Genomic DNA, 24,091 nt, shown 5'->3' on the forward strand with positions numbered 1-24,091 from the left:
TTGTGTATTCTACAGAATCCATGTCCCTGGAATATTAGTACAGCTATGATCGTTTAATTCTCCATTAGGATAAAAAAACTCACATTATTTGATACTGGTACACTTTTTTTTTTTTAAAAGGTACTAAATGCTGAAGGCCATTAAAGAGACTGTTCAACCAAAAATGAAAATGGTCATTTACTCGCCCTCAAGTACCAACCTTGTATGAATTTCTTTCCTCTGCTGAACACAAGCATTCTGAAGAACATTGTAACCAAACAGTTGATGGACCCCTTTGACTTCCATAGTATGGGGGGAAAAAAGGTTAACGGGGTCCCATCAACTTTGGTTACTGACATTCTTCAAAATATCACCTTTTGTGATAAGCAGAGGAAAGAAATTCACAGGTTTGAAACCACTTACAGGCGAGTAAATTATGACAATTTTAATTTAGACGATGAGACCACAGATTCATTCATTTCAACAGTGTAGTCAAGTAAAAGTGTTTTTATTGATGGGGGGGAAATGCAAGGTGGGATTTTTCAAGGCAAGGGTAAAATGTTCAATAAACCAATTAGAAAATAGCAATAAAAATAACATCTAATTTTAGCCACTACATCAATGAATCCTTATCGATTTAGATTAGAAGATGCGATTATACAAACGTTAACATGAAGGGATATAATGCAAATAGAGATCTGTCAGTTGTTTCTAACCAGAGGCTATTTGGGAAAATTTGTACAAAACATAAGTTATTAATTTATTATTAGTGTTGTCAATAAGGGGTGTAACAATATATTGTCACAATACAAAAAAAAATTATATGTATCGTGGAAAGTTCACCAAAAAAAAATAAAAAATTAGTTATAGTGTCAGTCATACACTAAACTACTATATGTATAATGTTGGATATAATGTATAATAATGTAATGGGTGAATATTTGTGGGTCCTGATAATGTTACCAGTAAAAAGGGGCCTATATTTTAAATATATCTACTTAGTGACAGAGTTCAAGTATATTCTTCTAAAAATAATTCTGTATTTTCAGCTTCAGAATCATGAATATTTTTATTCTGTGCTTTGGGTCCAAGCCTATTCATTTACACTCCCAATGCAAAACCAAATTTAGCATTTTAAGCAACAGTGCATTTTTTGTTAACCTTTTATCATTTGTTTTGGAGTAGTACAATAGTATTGTTATATGTATTGAATCGTTACACCCCTATTTGTCATTAGATTTTAAATCATTTAGTTCAATTATTTGTTACTGCATTCATCTCCATTTAAATCTCAGTAGGATGCAGCCTTCCATTTGAGAAACCCCCATAGTGATGTTCCGTGCAGTGTTTCCGTCACAGGTTTTGACGTTTTCGTTGTGTCGCGTTAAGAGTGACGCAAAAGACCTTTTGAAATCCGATTCGAACAGCCAGTGTGCCCAAACTGAAACGCATCTTAAAAAAAAAGAAAAAAGATTTGCATTGCATTTCAAACCACCTCCAAATGTGGTTTAAATCAGATTTAAAAAAAAATAATTAGATTTCATGTGGGGGTTTTTTTGTGTGTGTGTCCAGACTTTCAGAAACCCATCTGGATATGCCAAAAAAATTAATGTAAAAAATTTAGCAGGCGGTCTAAACATGGCCAAAATGCCCCTATCCACTGGGAATATTGGATGCAGTCTCTCTACCAGATCCCATCAGAAGCTGTTTTGTCTGATATCTGCACAGGAAGCATGTTGTATTATATCAACCCGCAGGGGGAAAGTAGGAAGCAGTACATTAAGTCATTGTAAAAATGTGAATATAAATCATTAAATGACTATATGAATAAATGTGATAAATTAGTAAAAATGAACAATAACAAATGAAATCATACAAATCCATGGCCACTCTTTTGGGCTACACACAGGTTGCTACCAAGAGTCCTCAGATTCTTCAATATAGACTGCAGAGGTAGTTTTTTGACTCCTCAAACTTTTATACATACTGTATAAAGCTACATTATGTAGAATTTTCTCCCATCTAGCGGTGAAATTGTATATGACTACCAACTGAATATGACTTTATAGCCCCTCCCATTCTGAGGGCGTTTTAACTCGTACGGTTGCCGTATTATTTCAAATCTGCCGGCAGTCGCAAGTAATCTCGCATTCAACACGGTGCCACTGAGTGTAAAAACGCAAAAGGCGAAGCTTGAATTTCCAGGTATGTCCCTCTTTGGCTAATGTATTTTCAAGATGGAGGCGCAACATGGCTCGTATGTATTATAAATGGCAGATTCTACGCTTACGAGAAAACCTGATTAGTTCGTAGAAGTAATTATACATTAATGAGCACAGATCATTTTGAAAGAACTGTTTTTTTTTGCTAAGAATCAACTTTAAAAAAATTACACAGTGTAGCTTTAAGTGATAAAAAGCAGTCGCAAACATTTTACAAAATACACTTCTCTGCAACCTTTTACTGCCAAATTATAAGCCGTATCTAATTTATTTAACTTACACTGGAAAGGTTTTCTTGACATATCACAATATTGGGCCATGTGAGTTCCTGACGATGATAAATGATGGGATACGCTTAGCCTCAAATACAGCTGTGATGCAATATTACAGATTTAGTGTGTTAACGGGACTGAGCTTTGGAATTTTTCAGACCTCAAACAGTCTTGCACATGTTGTTCCTGTTGCATGCACACACTCTCAAGTGTCCAAGAACACGTAGCTATTGGAGAAAACCCTTTGTTTCTACAAATTTAAGTTTATTGCCTTGTCTATGGTAATTGCTTTCCTATGGTACATACGAAAAAAATGGGTGGACAACACTGATCTACATGGCTATCTCTCCAGTCCTTCAGTGATGTGGACTGACTAGTTGTCTAGACCAGTGGTTCTCAAACCTGTCCTGGGGACCTTCCGCCAGTGCACATTTTAGATTTCTCACTCATCTAACATGCCTGGTTTAACTCCAGCTCATTAGTAGAGACTGCAAAACCCCAAATTTGTGCGTTAAGAGAGACATCCAAAATTTGCAGTGGAGGGGGGTCCCCAGGACAGGTTTGAGTAGCATAGGTCAAGACTAGAGGTTCATGTATCTGTGGAGGAGGATTGTGGTGATCTTGATAAATGTCTCTAAACTCAAGAGTTAGTCACAGTTCTATAAAGAGACCGGTATTCGTCTTTAGACAGTTTAGATCTAAAGATAATTTAGATAACATCCATCTGTCCCAGTTGAGGTGTCTGATTCTCTTGCTGCTGCTTCTGGTCTTGTGTAGGAGCATAGAAGAGTTCCAGAGGCTTACAGACCTTCCAGAACTTCTCATTCACCAGCTCCAAAGTCAAAGAGCCATTTAGTGTCTGAAAAACATAGAAATGATAAAGATAAGACAAAACTCTGATTTCTCTGTAATTAGAGTACTGATGGCAGCGTGACTCACAGAGAACTGTCCTCGTGCTGTGCTGATGTAGATAGTAAACTGTTTTTCACTGACATCCTGCAGACTACTACTACTACTGTTGCCAGCTCCCGGCTCTCCTTCCATATTTCTGTTCCCCTGCGTGTCACTCTGACTTTCCTCCAGAGCAATGCGGAGAGCCAGGTATTTGGAGAGGTGGTCTACAGTGGCGTTGGCTGTGGTTTTGACATATCTGACAACAGAAAGGAGAATATAGCACCCAATATGTTAATTCCCATAAATAAAGCTTTAGGAGTAACTACTTAAAAAAAGAGAAAGAAAACAATTTTCAATGTGTTAATACCAAGCGTGCCGCACAAGTCCTGAAAAGTGAAGCCAAAACGTCTCAATCGCTGTATGAGTGCAAAAATATAAAAGTATTTTTTGCTCTCAAGTCATCATTTATATAGCGCTTTTAACAATGTAGATTGTTTCAAAGCGGCTTTACAGTGATAAACGGATAATTTAAGTTAACAGAGATTGTTTTGGCTTAATAGCGGTTCTTGAATAAAGATATTTTCCAGCTAAAGTTAGTTTTGATTGATTCACTTCCGTCGCAATGATCATTAGAGACCGCTAAGACGACACCGCTCTCTCTACACAGACTTTAAACGTGAACCTGTGAGAAACGCTGATGGCGCTCACGTGCACATTAAGAATTCATTCTATAGATATGCGCATTTGAATTTAAGTGCGCAGGTTTGTAATTCCCTACAAACCTAGCCTTAAACTACTTGTCTGGCCTTAAACATTTTTAGACAGAATTTTATAACTTCGGGGTAGATACGCGAAACCGAAATGATCCTGACAACGCTTTATCTGTAGAGTGGTAAAGGGATCCTCCATAGGGAGAGGCTAGTTGGCACTTCAGCACTGCGTTTTCATCGGGTCCAAGCGAAGGTCCTTCGTCAGATCTGGATCCGGCAGGCTGCGGGAAAACCTCGGGATAAACAAAGACACTAAAATTAGCGTAGATGACATTCTTCTTATGATGTAACGAGTACATCAGGATTTATTGGAAGTGTCCCCAGCTCCGGCTGACCTAATCTATGCAGCCTAACATTGAATTATAGAAGTCAATAATGTATTATGTGAATGCTAGGTCAAAGAGATGTGTCTTTAATCTAGCTTTGAAATGACAGTGTGTCTGCTTCCCGGACAATGGTAGGAAGACTATTCCAAAGTTTTGGTGCTAAATAGGAAAAGGATCTTCCACCAGCAGTCGATTTTGATATTCTAGGTATTATCAACTGGCCGGAATTTTGAGATCGCAATAAACGTGAAGGACTATAATGCGTTAAGAGCTTGCTCAAGTACTGCGGAGCTAAACCATTTATTGCTTTGTAAGTAATCAGCAATATTTTAAAATGTATACGATGTTTAATAGGGAGCCAATGCAGTGTTGACAGAACGTGGCTAATATGGTCATACTTCCTGGTTCTGGTAAGAACTCGAGCTGCTGCGTTTTGAACTAGCTGTAGTTTGTTTATTAAGCATGCAGGGTAACCACCCAGTAGAGCATTACAATAATCTAGCCTTGAGGTCATGAACGCATAAACTAATTGTTCCGCATTTGTCAATGAGAGCATATGGCGTAATTTCGATATATTTTTAAGAAGGAAAAATGCGGTTTTACAGATACTAGACACGTGACTTTCAAATGAAAGATTGGTATCAAAGAGCACACCCAGGTTCCTAACCGACGACGAAGACTTAACAGAGCAGCCATCAAGTGTTAGACGGTATTCTAGGTTATTACATGAAGTTTTTTGTCCAATAATTAGAATCTCTGTTTTTTCAAAATTTAGTAGTAGGAAATTACTTGTCATCCAATTTTTTTATATCAGCTATGCATTCTGTGAATTGGTAGGTTTTGTTTTGGTTTTGGTAGGTTTTGAAGAAATATACAGCCGAGTATCATCGGCATAACAGTGAAACCTAATGTTTCTTAACGATATCTCCTAATGGTAGCATGTACAGTGTGAACAGCAGCGGTCCTAGTACTGAGCCTTGTGGTACGCCATACTGAACTTGTGATCGATAAGACATCTCTTCATTTACTGCTACAAACTGATAACGGTCAGATAAGTATGATTTAAACCATGCTAGTGCCATTCCACTAATGCCAACATAATGTTCGAGTCTATTTAAAAGAATGTTGTGGTCAATAATGTCAAATGCAGCACTAAGATCGAGTAACACTAATAGAGAGATACAACCACGATCGGATGATAAGAGCAAATAATTTGTGACTCTAAAGACACATGCCTTTGGTGTGAAAGACCTGGGTTCGAATCCACTGTGAGATACCAATGTGTCCCTGAGCAAGACACTTAACCCCTAGTTGCTCCAGAGGCGTGCGACCTCTGACATATATAGCAATTGTAAGTCGCTTTGGATAAAAGCGTCAGCTAAATGAATAAATGTTAATGTAAAGAGAGCTGTCTCGGTACTATGGTACGGTCTAAATTCGGACTGAAAAACCTCGCAGATATCATTTCTTTCTAGAAAGGAACACAGTTGTGAGGATACTGCTTTTTCTAGTATCTTTGACAGAAAAGGCAAATTCGAGATCGGCCTGTAATTGACTAATTTTGTAGGATCAAGTTGCAGTGTTTTTAACAAGCGGTTTAATCATAGCCAGCTTAAAGGTTTTTGGTACGTATCCTAGAGACAAAGACCAATTAATGATATTAAGAAGAGGATCCATGACATCTGGAAGCATCTCTATCAGTAGCTTAGTCGGTATAGGGTCTAACATACATGTTGTCGATTTAGATTAATTAACGAGTTTGCAAAATCCTTCCTCTCCTATAGCAATAAATGAATAAAAATTTTCCTCAGGGAGACTACAATGCACTCCTTGATGTGATACTGTAGTAGACGGTTGCATAGTTATAACTTTGTGCCTGATATTATAAATCTTATAAGTGAAGAAGTTCATGAAGTCATTACTGCTGTGTTGCTTGGAAACTTCTGGGTTTGAAGCTTTCTTTTTTCGTTAGTTTAGCCACTGTTTCAAATAAATACCTAGGATTATGTTTATTTCTTCTAATAGGGTTGAAAAATAAGCAGATCTAGCAGCTTTCAAAGCCTCTCTGTAAGCAATCGAGCTCTCTTTCCATGAAACACGTAATACCTCGTTTAAATACCTCATTTTTCTGGCTGCTCTCTTAAGGGCCTAAGTGTGCTCATTGTGCCACGGCGTTGGACTATTTTCTTTAATCGCAACGGAGCAACTGTGTCTAAAGTGGCGAGGTATCCAAAGCACATCAACTGACGACAGGGGTTCCTCAGGGTTCAGTTCTTGGACCGCTCCTCTTTTCCATTTACACCACATCACTGGGACCCATCATACAGGCACATGGCTTCTCTTACCATTGCTATGCTGATGACACCCAGCTCTACCTCTCATTTCAACCTGATGATCCCACAGTAGCTGCACGTATCTCAAGCTGCCTGGCGGACATTTCGGCATGGATGAAGAAACATCACCTGCAGCTCAACCTGGCAAAGACTGAGCTTCTCATCCTCCCTGCCAATCCGTCTCTACAGCACGACTTCACTATCCAGATAGATTCAACTTTAATCACCCCATCAAGGTCGGTCAGAAACCTTGGAGTAACATTTGATGAGCATCTGACTTTCACAGACCACATCACAAAGACAGCTCGATCATGCAGGTTTGCACTGCACAACATCAGGAAGATCAGGCCTTTCCTAACTGAGCATGCAACACAACTTCTCGCCCAGGCCTTGGTTATCTCTAGACTTGATTACTGCAATGCTCTTCTGGCTGGTCTTCCATTATGTGCAACTAAACCTCTACAAATGATCCAGAATGCTGCAGCCCGTGTTGTCTTCAACGAGCCCAAAAGGTCGCACGTCACTCCTCTGTTCATCTCTCTGCACTGGCTACCACTCGCTGCTCGCATCAAGTTCAAGGCATTGACGCTTGCTTACAGATCGACCACAGGCTCAGCTCCCTTCTACTTTCACTCGCTCCTACGAGTCTACATCCCTACCAGAAGCCTGCGATCAGTCAATGAGCGACGGCTCGTGGTACCATCACAGAGAGCTACAAAATCACTCTCCAGAACATTCTCATTCACGGTTCCCTGCTGGTGGAATGATCTCCCTACCCTCGTCCGGAATGCAGATTCCCTAACTACATTCAAAAGACAACTGAAAACTCATCTCTTCCATCTCGCCACTTGACATAAAAATAAAATAAAATAAAAACCTCTTCCTTTAATCCTCCCTTGTTTGGCTTATGCTACTCTGAGCAATGCTTGAACTTTGTATTTTGAGCACTTCTTGCGTTACGATGACTCGCTTGCTGTGTAGTCCTCAGTTGTAAGTCGCTTTGGATAAAAGCGTCTGCTAAATGACTAAATGTAAATGTAAAGTGCTGGAAAAAAGAGAGTTAAAAGTTTGTTGCAATATCAAGTTCTTCTAAGCTATCTGGGATGCTGAGATGATGAAACTGATTAGGAAGATTATTGATAAGGCAATCTTTAGTGGCAGAAGTTATAGGTCAAACATATTTATAACACGGAGTTGGCTTTGCAGCCTAGATAATGATCTGAGATGTCATCGCTCTGCTGCAGTATTTCAACGGCATCAACATCTATTCCTTGTGATAGTATTAGATCTAGAGTATGATTACAACAATGAGTAGATCCTGACACGTGTTGTCTAACTCCAATTGAGTTTACAATATCTTTAAATGCCAATCCCAATGCATATGTTTCATTATCTATATGTGTATATTAAAATTACCAACAATTAGTACTTTATCTGCAGCCAATACTAATTCTGATAGAAAATCCACAAAATCTTTGATGAAGTCTGTATGGTACTCTGGTGGCATGTACAAGCCAGTACAAATCTCAAACATGATTTTATCATTTACACTAGATATTGTTATATTAAGCACCAACATTATTTTTAGTTTAGATTAGTTTTGCTCTCAAATCAAGCTGCATGCACCACTTGTTACCATGATGGTAACTATCCTAAAACCAACATTAACAGAAATTCTTCTAAATTAGCATAACAAAACATTAATCACTACTAAATCTCCCACTTAATATTAATCTTGCACACAAAAAAACATTATATTACACTTAAAGCTAGGGTAGGTAATGTTGGAGAGCTAGCCAGATTTGAAAGTGGCACCTCTTCTAAGCTCCGCCCCCTCCTGTCAGTGCTCCGTCCAAAGCTACGCCCCCCCCACAAACATGAACGCGCATCCACATTTGGAGTCAGCTGCATGTACCTACGACCTGTAACGCAACTGGCTTACACCGACAGAGAAGCTACTGTTAGCATTGGGATTTTTTTGAGAGGGGTCGGGATTTTTGTTGGGAAAGTCAGGGGAGAGACGCACACTTCGATTAGACTGGATAAACACATGCAGCATCTTAATTGTTAAGAAAATGAAATGAAATAAATGAATAAATCAAGCCTTTATTACAAAACACTAGGCTATATCATACAGCATTCTGAAAAATGCGCAGCCCTAGTTCCTCCGTCTATGGCCCATGACGCGATGAGCATTTACTATAGCTACTTTAAAAAAACGCAGGTCAGGAAGCGGGTCGGGTACAATATATTCTTTCTTTTTTTTTTGCGGTCCGAGTTGCGGGCGGGTTAGTTGAAAACGTCGGTCGGGTGCGGGTTGTTTATACATTGACCCGCGCATCACTGCTGTGCACGCAGTGGTGCTCGGGCACGAGACATGAAGGCATCTGATTGGTTCTTTACATTCGCACCGAATGGCAGTGATTGGTCAGAGTTTTTGCTGTCCTACAGCTGCTACAGAGGTCAGATTTTTTTAATTCCTTTTTCTGAACACATAATGTATTGACTACTATCAGAATGGAAGGACCATTTCACCCAGTATAAATTTTTTTTTTTCTGAACAGGATTACCTACCCTAGCTTTGATTTGAACATTTACTCTCACTTTCGAGTGCCATCGGCAAAGCATGCTGGTAAATAGACATCCCAGGCGTTTCAGTTAAACTTAAGTTTGTCTAAATTAAAATAAATAATTTAATAAAACTCAAAACAATGAAACAGTTCAGTTTACTTAAAATATATAAGTTCTGTGAACTTGAAAGAAAAAGAAAGTGCTAAATACTCATAAAAGTTAATTTGACTGAACTAATTAGTTTAATTTAAGCTTGTCCTACTAAAACCAATTAATTATTTTGAGCGTTAGGGTTTATAAACCCTGCCTCCTCGTGTTATTCAACCACGGTGAGACCAACTAAACAATTAAATTACACCTCAAATATCTTTTTTCCAAAGGTAGTTTGTCATTTCCTGTCGTTTTTTATCAAACTGATGTAAGTTCAAGTGTCTGTTTTTAAAATAAGTTTGTTTGTTTTTAGTTAGTTACGTGATGCTATAAAAACGGTGGTGTAGCGTCATGATTGGTAGCTGTGATTGACAGGCTCTCTGAGAGAAGTAGTCACTCAGAGCCGTTGAGTCATTGAAGCACCAACAGACTTTTTTTCGGGATCTTCGGAGGACTGAGGAGATTGTATTTACTTTATTTTAACAAGCCTAGACGTACTGCAATCAACGGACATCAAAATTGGAGCAGAACGGAGGTACGGAGCAGACATTGTCCACTTACAATGCAGGAAGAGTGCATTCTGCGAGAGTGAGGACGGGGTGTTGATTTCGCGGCTTTACTTCCTGCTCATTACTGCGCAGGTCTGGTCCCGAGGTCGCTACTGCGCAGTCTCAAGTCCCAAGCTGTCAGCGCCATATCGGGACAATGGTGGCTTTAGTTCTCACCAATGGAAAAGAGCGAAGGGGCGTCGTCCATCTTTTTTACAGTCTATGGTTAATACACAGCACTCTGAAATGTTTGGTTCTGATAGGTCAGTTATTCCCTAATAATTACTATCGTCAATAGCAACACTATATAAAGACATTCATCTAGCTATTTGAGGCCAGTGCTTCTTTTCTCTCATATCACAATTCAAAGTCAGCTGCTGCCATCTTCGCCTCAGTTATTGACTATTTACTGTAAAATGAAGTCTATGGTAATATTGTTGAAGTGATCAATCTTGTTGCAAAAAGATAGTTTTGTATACTGTGATGGATTATAAGATAATAAACAGGTACGATTTTAAAGCTCAAATTATATTTCATGTCCCCATCATTATTCATGTCGTGAAAACCTGTGTAATAAGGGAGACGGGCTGTACATTACATTATCCCTAAAATGTCTGTCTTGTTTGAACTTTGTCTAGACTTGCTTCCAATGATTACCCCCAAGATTACGAATAAACACGACCCTCGTCTAAAAGGCATATGGGGAGGTGTTGCTGTAATTTATAGTAATATCTTCAGTATTACTTAAGAGGTCTAGTTTCATATATAATTATTTTGAAGTAATGTAACGCTATCTATTGTGATAAATTGATAAATCCCACTTGACATTTGTGCTCGCTACTGTATATAGGCCAACATACAAACTGATTTTCAATCAGAGTTGGTACTGGCTGCAGATAAAGTCCTAATTGTAGATGATTTTAATATCCATGTACATAATGAAAAAAGACACATTGGGATTGGCATTTAAAGACATTCTAAACTCTATTGGAGTTATGCCAGGGACACACTTAACAACTAGTTGAAACATTCTAAGACTGAACTCAACACACTTAAAGACTGTTTCTATCGACTGGAGCAGATTTTATTCTTTGACAGTCAGAGATAAGCACAAACCTAATGACTGAGTCAGTCCACTACACAACACACTTAACGATTAAGGAGTCATGACGGGACATTCTGCCAAAATCAACAGTGCAAGATGTGATATCGAAACCATGGATGTCAACAGACAGCCACAGCTACTTCTTTGCACTGCAATTTTATTATTTTAAAAGTGTATATAATTATTTTATTTACAAATGTCAAGTTTGATTTTTTTTATTCATTAGACTATTTAAATTAGCATATATTAAGAAACAAGTGCAGTTATATAGCCTACATTATTTTTGTTTCACTTTTTTGCATCTGCAGAACAAATTGAATAGCCTAAAACAATTAACTTGCAATGTTAACTTATGAAATAATGCAAAAAAAATATAAAAAATTTAGAGATAAAATTAGAAGAATGATGTTTGACAGGGTTTGATAGCATCTTCTCAGTATAATCAATGGCACCAGTTGCAAATATTACACGTTTAATAAAAGCTTTGTGATGATGACGCAACAGCTTGCTCTTAAATTCTAAGACTAGAATCTTGAGCAAGATATGTCGTAACAACCAATGTACATTCATAATCTGTCTGACAGTTCTTTAAGTTTGTCCCCAGCTTTAGGCAACACATGTCAGGACTCACTCACTGTCGTAAACATACTTTATAGTCATGGTCAGAATTAATGGCACCCCTGGTGAATATGATCATAACTGGCTGTAAAAAATAAATCTGCATTGTTTATTCTTTTGATCTTTCATTCAAAATATTGCCAAAAATCTAACCTTTCATTGAAGTAAAATAATTGAAAGTGTGTGGTGGTGGTGGTGGTGGTGGGGGGGGGGGGGGGGGTCACATTATGAAATAAATGTTTTTCTCCAAAACACGTTGACCACAATTATTGGCACCCCTAGAATTGTTTACAAGTAAAATATTTCTGAAGCATATTCCCATTAATATTTACCTTTTTTAGCACACCAGGGTGACTAGGAACATGAAATTGTCCAGCCAAGACTTATTGTTTCACAGGAGTTTAAATATGAGGAAACACAAAGGCCAAATTCCCTTAATCATCCATCACAATGAGTAAAACCAAAGAATATAGTTCTGATGTGCAGCAAAAGAATGTTGAGCATCACAACATAGAAAGTGACTAAGAAAATAGCTAAAGAATTGAAAATCCCCATTTTGACCATCAGGGCAATAATTAAGAAGTTCCAATCAACTAAAGATGTTACGAATCTGCCAGGAAGAGAACGTGTGTCTATATTGCCTTAATGGACGGTGAGGAGGAAAGTTTGAGTGGCCAAAGACTCTTCAAGTATCACAGATGGAGAATTGCAGAGATTAGTCCTGGGGTCAGAAAGCCTATAAAAAATATATCAAATAACCCCTACATCACCACATGTTGTTTGGTAGGGTTTCAAGAAAGATGCTCCTCGCTCATCCAAAAACAAACTCCAGCAAATTCAGTTGTCAGACATGACTGGAACTTCAAATGGCACAGAGTTCTGTGGTTGTAGATGAAAAAAAAGAAGAGCTTTTTGGCAGCAAACTAGATGGATTTGGTGCACACAAGGATAAAAAGTACCCCATGTGTACAATTTAATATACCATTGGATCTTTAATGTTGTGGGCATATTTTTCTGATGGAGGTCCTGGACTTCTTGTTCAGATACATGGCATCGTGGATTTTATAAAATATCAAGAGATAAAAAATCAAAACCTGACGCCTTCTGCTAGAAATCTTATAATGGGCCGTGTTTGGATCTTCCATCAGGACAACGATCCAAAACAAACATAAAAATCAACACAAAAATGTGTTACGGAGAACAAAATGAAGCTTCTGCCATGAACGTCCCAGTTCCCTGACCTGATGAGTGGGGTGAACTGAAGAGAAGCACTAATATGGATCTGGGAATCTGAAGGATCTGGAGAGATTCTGTATGGAGGAATGGTCTCTTATCTCTTGTCAGTTGTTCTCCAAACCCATCAGGCATTATAGGAGAAGACTCAGAGCTGTTATCGTGGAAAGGATATTTGCAAAAAGTATTTACCTTATTTTCCGGACTATAAGTCACACTTTTTTTCATAGTTTTGCTGGTCCTGCGACTTATAGTCAGGTGCGACTTATATATCAAAATTAATTCATACTGACTGAGATGAACCAAGAGAAAACATTACCGTCTACAGCCGCGAGAGGGCTCTCTAGTTAGCGGAATTGTTCAAAAGCGACACCGAGGAAGAATTCAATGGATTCAGTGTTGTGTGGAATGAGATCGCAGGAGCTTGGTGAACTTGCTTACCGGTAACTTGTTGGACTCGCTGGCTTATGTTGCCTCCCAGGTATATGTTCTTTATGCTATTGTGTAGGGTTTCCCGCAGAAAATGTGTTAAAGCTGCCGTCGGCAACATTTTTTTGATCAAATTCAGTGAAATTGACACTATAATCCGACAGAACAACATAAATAAGGTGGTTTTAGAATAAAACCCGAGCTTCTAACTCCACCTGGAGCGTGTTATTTTGTTTTGCAAAAATCCACCGCTCCCGGATCATCGGGTCTAATCAGCGCAGGGGTGTGTGAGATCTGACTGTCAATCACAGGTCGTGCACAAATCACAGATCCCCCTCCCTCGCGCAGACGCGGACGTTACAATATCACATGCACACGACACGCCTGAAGTTCGCCTGAAGATTGTACGTAGCGTGATGGCAGAGAGAAAATCCAATAACAAGCTTCCAATTCCTCGGTTATTGCTATCTATGGATAGATTAGCCAGGGCAGCCTACCTCCGAGTCTATGGTGTTGATCAATGCTGAAGACGGACGCGTTCACAGAAAATCAGGTACACACGCACTGACGATGGGCGGGTGCTCGTTGGTAGTGGGGGAGGGGCATGAGAGTTGTAAACATTCAACATTTTGTCTAAGTCCACTCAATCTGCCAGAGTTGCCGACGGCAGCTTTAAGTTAAGGTGTAACTTAACTTTGTGTAACTTAACTTAGTGTTAGCCTACGTGTCGCCACCATACACATCAGCATAAATGCTCCTGATAAATGATTTATTAAAGCATTAACATTCACAAACCACTGTTAATTTAACAAAAGCAAGCAGGCTGCGTGCATGGTTTGCCATGACTGAATGCGCGCAAAGTGCACTCCCTTAATAATTCCTAAAAAGCTGACATCAGTTCATCGCATTCTCATACATCTCTGTTATTATCAATAAAGCTGACTGCATGCATAATGAATCTTTCATAATATCTTTTATAATCAGAGGATTTGCCAGCATGCAGAATTCAGCACTGAACAAAAAGTCAGTTTTGAGCGGTGAGGGGATTCTATCTTAAAGGTATAGCGGAGTATCTTTCCTAATTTTAGGAAATACCCGCCCTCTCCAATTTTTTTTATTAAATGCACATGCGAAACACTCTATTTGCTCCCGAGAGGGAACGCCAACTAGCAGTGATTTTAGATGGATTTCTCCAAATAGCATGACAAACTTTACCTGTCTAGTAGAATCTTTGCGACTGCGGCATCAGTGGGAAGCCCAACCTGTGCTTTTAGCGCACGCCAGCGTGACACTTAGGTGGACCAATAGTATAGGCTACCCACCCGGAAAGAGCAAATCCTCCGCTATACCTTTAACTGCTTCTGATTGGCCATTGCGTTCAAGAAATCGACACACATGTCTGTGATTGGCTACATCGCTCAACGCTGCAAACATGTTACAAATAGAAACTCTGGCCTGTAAATCGTTTCTATTTTGTTTTAGTTGTTCTTGTTGCTTTTCTGCACCAGATGAATAACAATTTATTAGTTTTTATATGTTGTATTCATAGATATTTCTATTTAATCGTTTTATTCTCCCGCAGCCCGCACACATATAGTGAGTGCATTAGGCTACCGCCCGCGCTCGCACTCGGCCATCAAATCTAGTCACGCGCCGCACGTCTCTAGATCACGGGTCCGGCCTGAGTATAGCGGCCGAGTATATTTGTGATATTTATAACACAAATATATGTGTTACGTTAACATGCCGGACACCTATTCAGCCTGTTGTTCTGTGTGCTATTGTGTAGTTGAATAACTTGCCTTTCCAGATTAAATGTCTGTTCTTGGTCTTGGATTTTGTGAAATAAATGTCTAAATAAATGCGACTTATAGTCCAGTGCGACTTACATATGTTTTTTTCCTCTTCATGAAGCATTTTTTGACTGATACGACATACTACGAAGTGACTTATAGTCCGGAAAATACGGTAATAAAAGGGTGCCAATAATTGTGGCCAACGTGTTTTGGAGAAAAACATTTATTTCATAATGTGATTTCCCCCCACTTTCAATTCTTATACTTCAATGAAAGGTTAGAATTTGGCATTTTTTTTAATGACAGATCAAAAGGATAAACAATGCAGATTTAATTTTTACAGCCATTTTTGATCATATTTACCAGGGGTGCCATTAATTATGACCATGACTGTATCTAATGTTGTCCCATGGAATCAATGTTGATAGCGTTGAAATTCTGCAGCAGAGTGATGACATCTCAGATCATTATCTAGCATACTCCATTCAGTAAAGGCTGAAAAAACAACTCCATGTTACAAATATAGTCTTATATGCCACTTAAGATTGCTTTATAAATAATATTCCTGATCAGTTTAATCTCGTCCGCATACCAGATAGCTTAGAAGAACTCTATGTTCCAACAGAAACTATTGATTCTCTCTTTTCCAGCACTTTAGACAGTTAAGCCATGATAGAAGGAGCACACTCAGGGGCCAGGGCACCCTCAGAGAGCAGCCTCAACACTTATTCTACCCAAGCGTATAATACACACAGGCACCCCACACCACTACTAAACCTACCCTAACCAACCTATGCGTATCCTATGCACGTAAAAAATCATTTTCGCGTATAAATTACACGATAAACACACTGCGTGCTATAGAGACGCATTTAGTGTGATCACAGATGATAACAGCAGCTGTTCCTCTTCGGATAAGTCTAGTAGGCCTATTTTAATGCCAACTGCAAATCGTATATCAAGTAGGCTAGCAAACACCGTTGCCATTCAACAGCGAGTGTGACAACGTGTGCAAAATGTTTTAACAAAGTTCCAACACTTCTTTATACGAGGCTATACTGTGTGTGTTAAATATTTCTGTTCAGTGTCAGATATTTCTCTGCTTAAAGTAAAAGTCATATGCTGATCTTAACTTAAGTGTTTTACATCATATGCCTATTAAACGGCGCAATTTTTAATTTAATCAGAAATCAGAAAATATTTAAGTTAATATTGTGTCCAGTTTGGCTCTGTAAATAAAAGGGTATTATTTTTTGACAAAGTGTGTGCGGTTTCGTTTTCTTAAGCACCGGTTCAAGAACCGTTTAAGCACCGTGACCGGAACCGTTGAAAAAATACCGAATAGGTACTGGTATCGGATAAAACCCAACCAATACCCAACCCTACTCAGGGAACAGAGGTTGCATATGTAACTGAAACGTTCTGTCAACACTGCGTTGGCTCCCAATTAAACATTGTATACATTTCAAAATCTTGCCAATTACTTACAAAGCATTAAAGGTGCTCTAAGCGATCTCGCGCGTTTTTTAGGCCAAAACATTTTTTTTTCACATAGCCTACCGCAAACATCTCCTCACTATCTGGTAGCTGCCTGTCCCCTGAACACATTGTAAAAAAACACGGTCTCTGCAGAGAGCCCAAGCTCCACAAACAGCAGCAAAAACAAACTGAGTAATAAACAGACCAACCCACAGCACGAAACATAAACTGTTCCAGCCAATAACCGACAAGAATGATGTGGGGTGGGGTTTGGGGGGTTATTGCGTGGATGAGGAGGAGGGAGTTTTGTTTGATAATAATTCAAACATCAACAAGAGGTTACGCCAACCGAGATCGCTTAGAGCACCTTTAAATGGTTTAACTCTCCAGTACTTGAGCAAACTCTTAACGCATTATAGTCCTTCACGTCCATTGCGATCTCAAAATTCTGGCCAGTTGATAATACCTAGAATATCAAAATCCACTGCTGGCGGTAGATCCTTTTCTTATTTAGCACCTAAACTCTTTTAGTCTTCCTAGCATTGCTCAGGAAGCAGACACACTCTGTCAGTTTTATTTCTAGACACATCTCTGTAACCTGGCATACACTATCAATTTCTAAAATGATTATTAGGCTGCATAAATGAGGTCAGCGGGAACCGGGAACACTTCCCATAACACCTGATGTACTCATTACATCATAAGAATAATGGCATCTACACTAATATTAGTCTCTCTGTTTATCCCGCGGGTTTACCGTACTCAGCCGGTTCCGTGCCATATCCAGATCAGATGAAGGACCTGCGCCTAAACATGACCACAACGCATCCCTGAAGTGTCAGTAGTGTTAACTAGACTATCCCCTGCGAAGGCCTCATCGACACAACAAAATTGTTTTCCTCTGTACAGATGAAAACATTATGAAAATGATTCTGGTTCACACGCATCCACGGTAACAACTAAAAACTAGGGATGCTCCGATCGATCGGCCGGAGATCGGTATCGGCCGATAATCAATGACTCGATCGGTACTCACTAAACTTGGTCGATCTCAGAAACCGATCACAATTTGACGACGTCAACACGACGGCGTACATGATGCCAGTCATGTCATCGCCGGTTTGGAATTACTATGTTTTGAGAAACAATGAAAAATGTGCTATTTGCCGTGTATGGTACAAATAAATATCACGTGGAGGAGGATTGTCGCAAACATTTAATACGACGAACCTGATTCGGCGAGACGTATGGCAAATACGAAAAACTGCCAACTGCAAAAAAGGCAGCAGGAGTCTACCTTAGTGCTCCATCAACGATTGTTGATAGTGAGCGGATATTCAGTACAGCTGCACACGTTTTGGATAAAAAGAGGAATAGACTGTCTTCCCAAAATGTAGAAAAAGTGGAGAGCGTCTTCATGAAGACTCAGCGCCGCTCGCTCAGAATGCCTGCAGTGACATGCTGGTTAGAAAATATGGGAAATAAGTAGGGCTGCCCGTGCACGACTAAAGTTTTTTTTTTCTAGTCGACTAGTAGTTAATTTAAGCCATTAGTCTAATTGCATATTTATATTAATTGAATTACTTAAATATATGGGAGAGAATACTAAACCATAAAATGCACACTATACGGATTAGCCTACATAAGCAGAGAGTAGCTTGTTTCTTTTCGATTTGAATTGTTGTTTTTTGTTTGTTTTTAAGTATACATTTCAAGCTTTTTATAGATATATTTCTCAGGTCTGTGAGGCAAGTTGCTTATACGCTGAGTTTCGGTTCATTTATGAGACGAACTCCAGTTCACGCGTCGGTGGCTCCATGTCCTGATATTGTCTGCTATATTTTCTTATTATTAAATCCAGGCAATTGGTTGATGAAACATTGATTTAAATTAAGATACAATTTATACAAAACGAAACTCACTTTAAAGAATGGCTTTCTACAAAACAAAACTTAAGTGGTCAAAATCATGTCTGACCCACTGCAAATGTCTCCTGATATATTGGGCATCTTATGAACCTATCTTACCCATCTCATGCGGTTCCCTTTTCATATAAACAACTTAGATGAAATGAAAAAAAAAAGAACATTATATTATTTAACCATAAATATGAAACGTATGTTTAAGTTATATTTAAGCATCACATCGCTCCGCTTTTCTCACATGTGTGTGGCCTATACATGCATGTGTGCGTGTGGGGCAGGGGTGCGATTTTCAAAAAAAAAAAAAAAACATCTTGAAATACCCATCCCTACTAATGAGTTGCATCAAACTACTCCAATTTGTTCTTTTAGTTTAAATGTTGTTGATATATAGATTTGTATTAATTTTGTCCTGCTCAGACTTGTGGACAATGTTTAAGTTACATCAGACTTATCAATTTTAGGAGATTAAATGCTTATTTTGTACTCCACAGTTTACTATTGGACAATGTTTAAATAAACCTTGTGGGCTGCATCAAACTGCTCCATTTTCTCTGTATTTATCTTTGTCTTATATTAAGTATATTAAGCATCGGAATGGGGATCGGTATCGGCCAATCATCATGACAAGAAATTGGTAATCGGTATCGGCTGCAAAAATCCTGATCGGAGCATCCCTACTAAAAATACTGTATTATGCATGCCAGACAAGTAATTAGCAATGTCACTTTGTAAAGAAAGACTACGTGCCCGAGCACGTACGCATTCAAACACGCATGCCTATAGAGTAAACATCTAATAAGCATGTGCATGCCATCACCATTTTCACAGATTCGCATTTTTGAAGTTTACACGGAGATGATACCGGTATTGCTAACCGGTATCTGTATTGTAAAAAGCATTATATAAATGACGTTGACTTGACAGTTTTCTTCAGCTTAATGAGCGAATAAAATATTTCAAATATTTTAACTTAAATCAATATTTTGTCTAATTATTTACTTATATGGCAAGTAGCCATGTAATAAGTGTAATAATTAACATCCAGCCAGTTGCTATCGCAAAATAAATCCAGACAGGGTGATTAGGACCCCGACGCAAAGCTTAAAACATTTACTAACATGTCCCGGGAGAAAGATCTCTTCCTGGCCTTAAAGTGGAAGTCTGAGTAGGTGAGTAGGTAAAATATAGAAATTATTGCAAATGTAATATTTCTACATTACTATGCTGTTACAATTTATCATGTAAAATTGTCCTCTCACAAAAAAATTGCCCATATACCCTCAGTCACTCATTTTCCTTCTACCTTGTCTGGCTGTACTGTTGGTTGTTGACCAGCAGGGGATGTGGGCAAAATATAAGTTCAATTTCTGAGCTCAGCCCATGGCCTGGCAGTTGTCCAGGAGGTGTACGACTCTCTCCAAAAGCCTCAGGTCCAGAATCATCAGACATTTGCTGCTTTTTACTGCAACTCGGTCCGGCCTCTGGAGCGTAGCTTGCGGGGGCAGAGGTATGGTGTGAAGGTGCGGAGTCGTGCGAGACGTGTGAACGAGTGTCACCGTTGTCTTCACCACCGCTAAAGGTAGTGTTTTCATTCTCTGGATGCAGCTTACGGACACGCTGAGCTCTAAAAAAAAAAAAAGGGAAGAAAAACACTGTTTATCCAACATGCAAACTTTGTTACTCATTTCAGATATAAAAAGAAAACATCTTAAAAGTACAGTACTCCTATTTAACTAAGTCTCAGCGAGAAGGTGGAAAATGGTCATGAAAACCCTTGGCAAACATAAGTGTATCTAAGGTAAAATGAAATAAAATTATATGAACACTACCAAGCAGTGATGCGCGGGTTGATCCAAAATGAGCGGGTGCCTGCGGTCACCCGCGGTTACGAGTCATCCAAAAATATTTTTAATGATATTCGGGTCGCGGTCATTCGGGTCGCGGTCGGTCGGGTCGTTTGAAATAAAGATGCCAATTAAACCTTTGTAATTTAAATAGTACTAGACACAATTTTCTATGAAATACATAGGTCTACACTTTATTGTCTGAATAACTGGCGCGAAGATGACGCACGAGCTCAGTCTGCAGGCAGAGATGCAAGTGGGAAATCCTTATTTACCTTTTGAATGTTGAGCGCATTATTAGCTTTTGAATAAAAGCTGACGCGGGACAAAATGCCCGATTTCCCAACACGTTGAACTGAGCAATGCCATTGTACCATTTTAATAGGCTACTTTTAAACGCATATAGTAATGTCAGTTTTATGTATTTGCTGAGAGGGGGCGGGGGGGATTTTTGTTGGGAAAGTCGGGGGAGAGACACACACTTCGATTAGACTGGATAAACACATGCAGCATCTTAATTGTTAAGAAAATGAAACGAAATAAATAAATCAAGCCTTTATTACATAACACTAGGCGATATCATACAGCATTCAGAAAAATGCTGTACCCGCACCCCTAGTTCCTACGTCTATGGCCCAATGACGCTACTATGAGCATTTACTAGCTACTTTTAAAAAATGCGGGTCAGGAAGCGGGTCGGGTACAATATTTTCCTTTTTTTTTTGCGGTCCGAGTTGCGGGCGGGTTAGTTGAAAACGTTGGTCGGGTGCGGGTTTTTCATACATTGACCCGCGCATCACTGCTACCAAGTCTTTAGATGCCAGAACCAATTAAGTTTAATGTGACCATTAACATTCAACCTGTTGCAGCAGTGCACATTTTTCTTACACTATATAGAAAGTGCTGCATGAAAATTGCTCAAGATTTTTATTCAGAGTTCAACGTGAGGATAAATAAAATAATGAGAGAATCGTCATTTTTGAAACAATATTTCTTTGTTGACATGCATATGCACTCCTAGCTGTGCTGTGACCTGTGTCTGGCCTGCATGCGCAGTCCCTGCTCGATGCTGCTGTTGAGTGCCTCTTTGTTGTGCAGTCGACTGAGCTGCTCCAGAACTTTGTCCTGATGGGCCTCATACTCATCACGGCTAGGGTACATCTTAGAGATCAGGGCATCAAAATTTGGGTCAGCGCGTAGAGAACGCTTGGATACAAGCTTCTTCCTGCAGGTCGGACATTCTTTATTTCTGCAGCGGAAAATAATTAAAGGGCAGAACTGAGCAAGAAATATCTGATTAATTGAAAGCACCAAAAAATGGCAGATGTTCTTAGATCATTCTTAAATGTAAAAGAAAAAAAAGTTCGATCATAAAATGTGGTCTTACCCTGCTCGGAGTGCGGTGACGATGCACTCGGAGCAGAAACGATGCAGACACTCTTTGGTGGTCATGGTGTTTTTCAGCATGTCCAGACAGATGGGACACATAAGCTCACTGTGGAGGCTTCTGGGTGACACAGCAATCTCTGTGCTGTCCATGATCGCCTCCTGAAACAATCCATACATGGGTGCAACTTACTACATAAATATATTCAAATACTACTTCTATAAACAATAAAAAATGAAAATGAAAAGTGTGCATCAAATTCTGATTCATCTCTTTGTTTCAGGAATATAGGGGCAGCAGGATGAAAGGGCCAGTGTGAATGATTGGGAAATTGATTTATTAATCACCATATTTTGTTTGCTGCTGCTATTATTGATGCAGAAACTGACAACACTTTTAACTTTATGGAAATGGAGACTGTAATGGAAATGGACTGTAGTCAAGAGTCAGAGATCATTAACAAATGACGCATCGAATAATATGGCTAAGATTGCAAATTGCATGTAGAACTAGGAATGCCTAGTGACAGTACAACAACTAGCGACGACTGTGAATGGGGCTTTGAACAACATTCATAAGGGATAATCTCAAATGGTCCAATGGAGGTTGTCTGACCATTTTTAATTTTCCTTTTTTTCCTTTGATTAGTATTGCAAAACCATAACGTTACTTGGCTATGTACGTCACCTCCAAAAACGTTGGGTGGATCTTTCCTATTATAAAATTAGAATTGTGAAAGTAATTGTGTGTACCTGCGGCGTTCGGTGGAGTTCATATAGACTCAGTTCCCATGTCTTACTCAGAGTCTGAACACTCACTGGATTCGCCATCATGACTTCACTGACAACTGAAACAGAACACAATTTACACGCACACCCCATGCAAACTTCATAGGCGTTTACTGCCAGTTTAAGAACTAAACATACACACATTCACATAAGGCAAACTTCCTGGACTGATTTGATGAAACAATCTTTAATACGAAATAATTTTCGCCTACAAAAAAATCTTGTGTTATTTTCTGCTTTATTTTAACATTCAAATGAACTATTATTAGGTATATGTACTGTTTGACCGATATATGATAATCCCACGTTTCTGAATGATACCAATATTGGTATTTACATGATGCCCCCAATGTAAGTTACTTAAAACTACTACGGTAACGTTACCATGTCTTAGAAACATGGTAATACTATAGTACTTTTCGGTACTTTTATGTTAGTTTAACCTAAAGTAAGAGGTGATGAAGATCTAACGAAAACTGACACTCACCCTCAAATGTCTGTGTGCGGCCAGAGTGTCATCTGCTGCAGAACTTTTTCATCAGCACACGCGAGAAAAACCTCATAATATTCTAACATCCTAAAACCGGATGTTTTTATCTTCGGAGTCACCTCTCACTTCCTGCCCGATTCCCTCTAGCGGCGAAGTACAGTACTGCGCGAACGTGTTTCTTTCTTTCTTCTTTTTTTTTTTTTTTTTTTTTTTTTATCCTTGAAAGAACAGTAACAACAATTGTCATCATTGTCATACCATAACAATACAACAATACTCCAGGGTCATTGTCTCTCAGTCCAGATTAAGTGCCAAGTAATAAACACATCACTGTTTTTTTACATCACATCACTCAAGTATTTTTAGAGAACTCAATAGATTTAAAATGTTCATCTCAAGTTTAAATCTTTAAAAACAACATGGCCAAAAGGTTGCTAATATAACTACGTTGTGTGGTGAAGGTTACAGCGTCATGTTGACATTAAATTTAAACCACCGTTCAGGGCCATTGTTTAAGGTTGTGCCTAGTGTCTGGGCAACCACTGACTGGACGTTACATGTACTCGGCACTACCCTGAAGCACGAAAACCAACCTTAAATTTCAACCGCCCGTTAGGCTCATTGTGTTGTCTGTCTCATTCTTCATCGAGCAAGGATACGTGAGTATTGCGTTTCATTTAGCCTACTTAAGCTAAATTAAGATACGTAATTATTTTAACAACCTACAACTTAATTTTCTAATACAATGATAGCCTCGCTCGATCGCACTGTTTAGTTTTTCAATTGATTTGTCAGCTATTATTTTTATATATTTTTTTGTTGTTGATAATTTAAACTTTTTTTTATTGCAAATTGTTGAATTGAATTGAATTGAATTGAATTGAATTTATTTCAGGATAGCCCCTTGAGATGTATCATCTCATTTTCAAGGG

At 38.9% G+C, this 24,091-nt stretch overlaps 1 protein-coding gene across 4 annotated transcripts; it reads right to left on the reverse strand.

Annotated features, from left to right (window-relative positions):
* Positions 1–471: 471 nt before the first annotated feature.
* LOC306987569 (E3 ubiquitin-protein ligase RING2-A-like) lies at positions 472–23,310 on the reverse strand. 4 transcript variants are annotated; one of them, XR_013795197.1, is made up of 8 exons: positions 23,157–23,310; positions 22,634–22,728; positions 21,882–22,042; positions 21,528–21,743; positions 19,954–20,274; positions 3,413–3,623; positions 3,044–3,332; positions 2,252–2,880 (listed from the first exon to the last, which is right to left on the reverse strand). XR_013795197.1 is itself a non-coding variant. In XM_079591949.1 (7 exons), the coding sequence occupies exons 2-7, from the start codon at positions 22,712–22,714 to the stop codon at positions 3,183–3,185; spliced, it is 1,140 nt and encodes a 379-aa protein (XP_079448075.1). In that variant the 5' UTR covers positions 22,715–22,728; positions 23,157–23,310; the 3' UTR covers positions 472–3,182. The 4 variants fall into 4 exon arrangements, 1 of the variants encoding a protein (XP_079448075.1); XR_013795198.1 differs by having other exon boundaries at positions 2,442–2,880; positions 3,056–3,332; XR_013795199.1 differs by having other exon boundaries at positions 2,442–2,888; positions 3,056–3,332.
* Between the last annotated feature and the right edge of the window lie 781 nt (positions 23,311–24,091).

The sequence above is a fragment of the Phoxinus phoxinus genome (genome assembly GCF_949152265.1).
Source record: "Phoxinus phoxinus genome assembly, chromosome: 19".
NCBI lineage: Eukaryota > Metazoa > Chordata > Actinopteri > Cypriniformes > Leuciscidae > Phoxinus > Phoxinus phoxinus.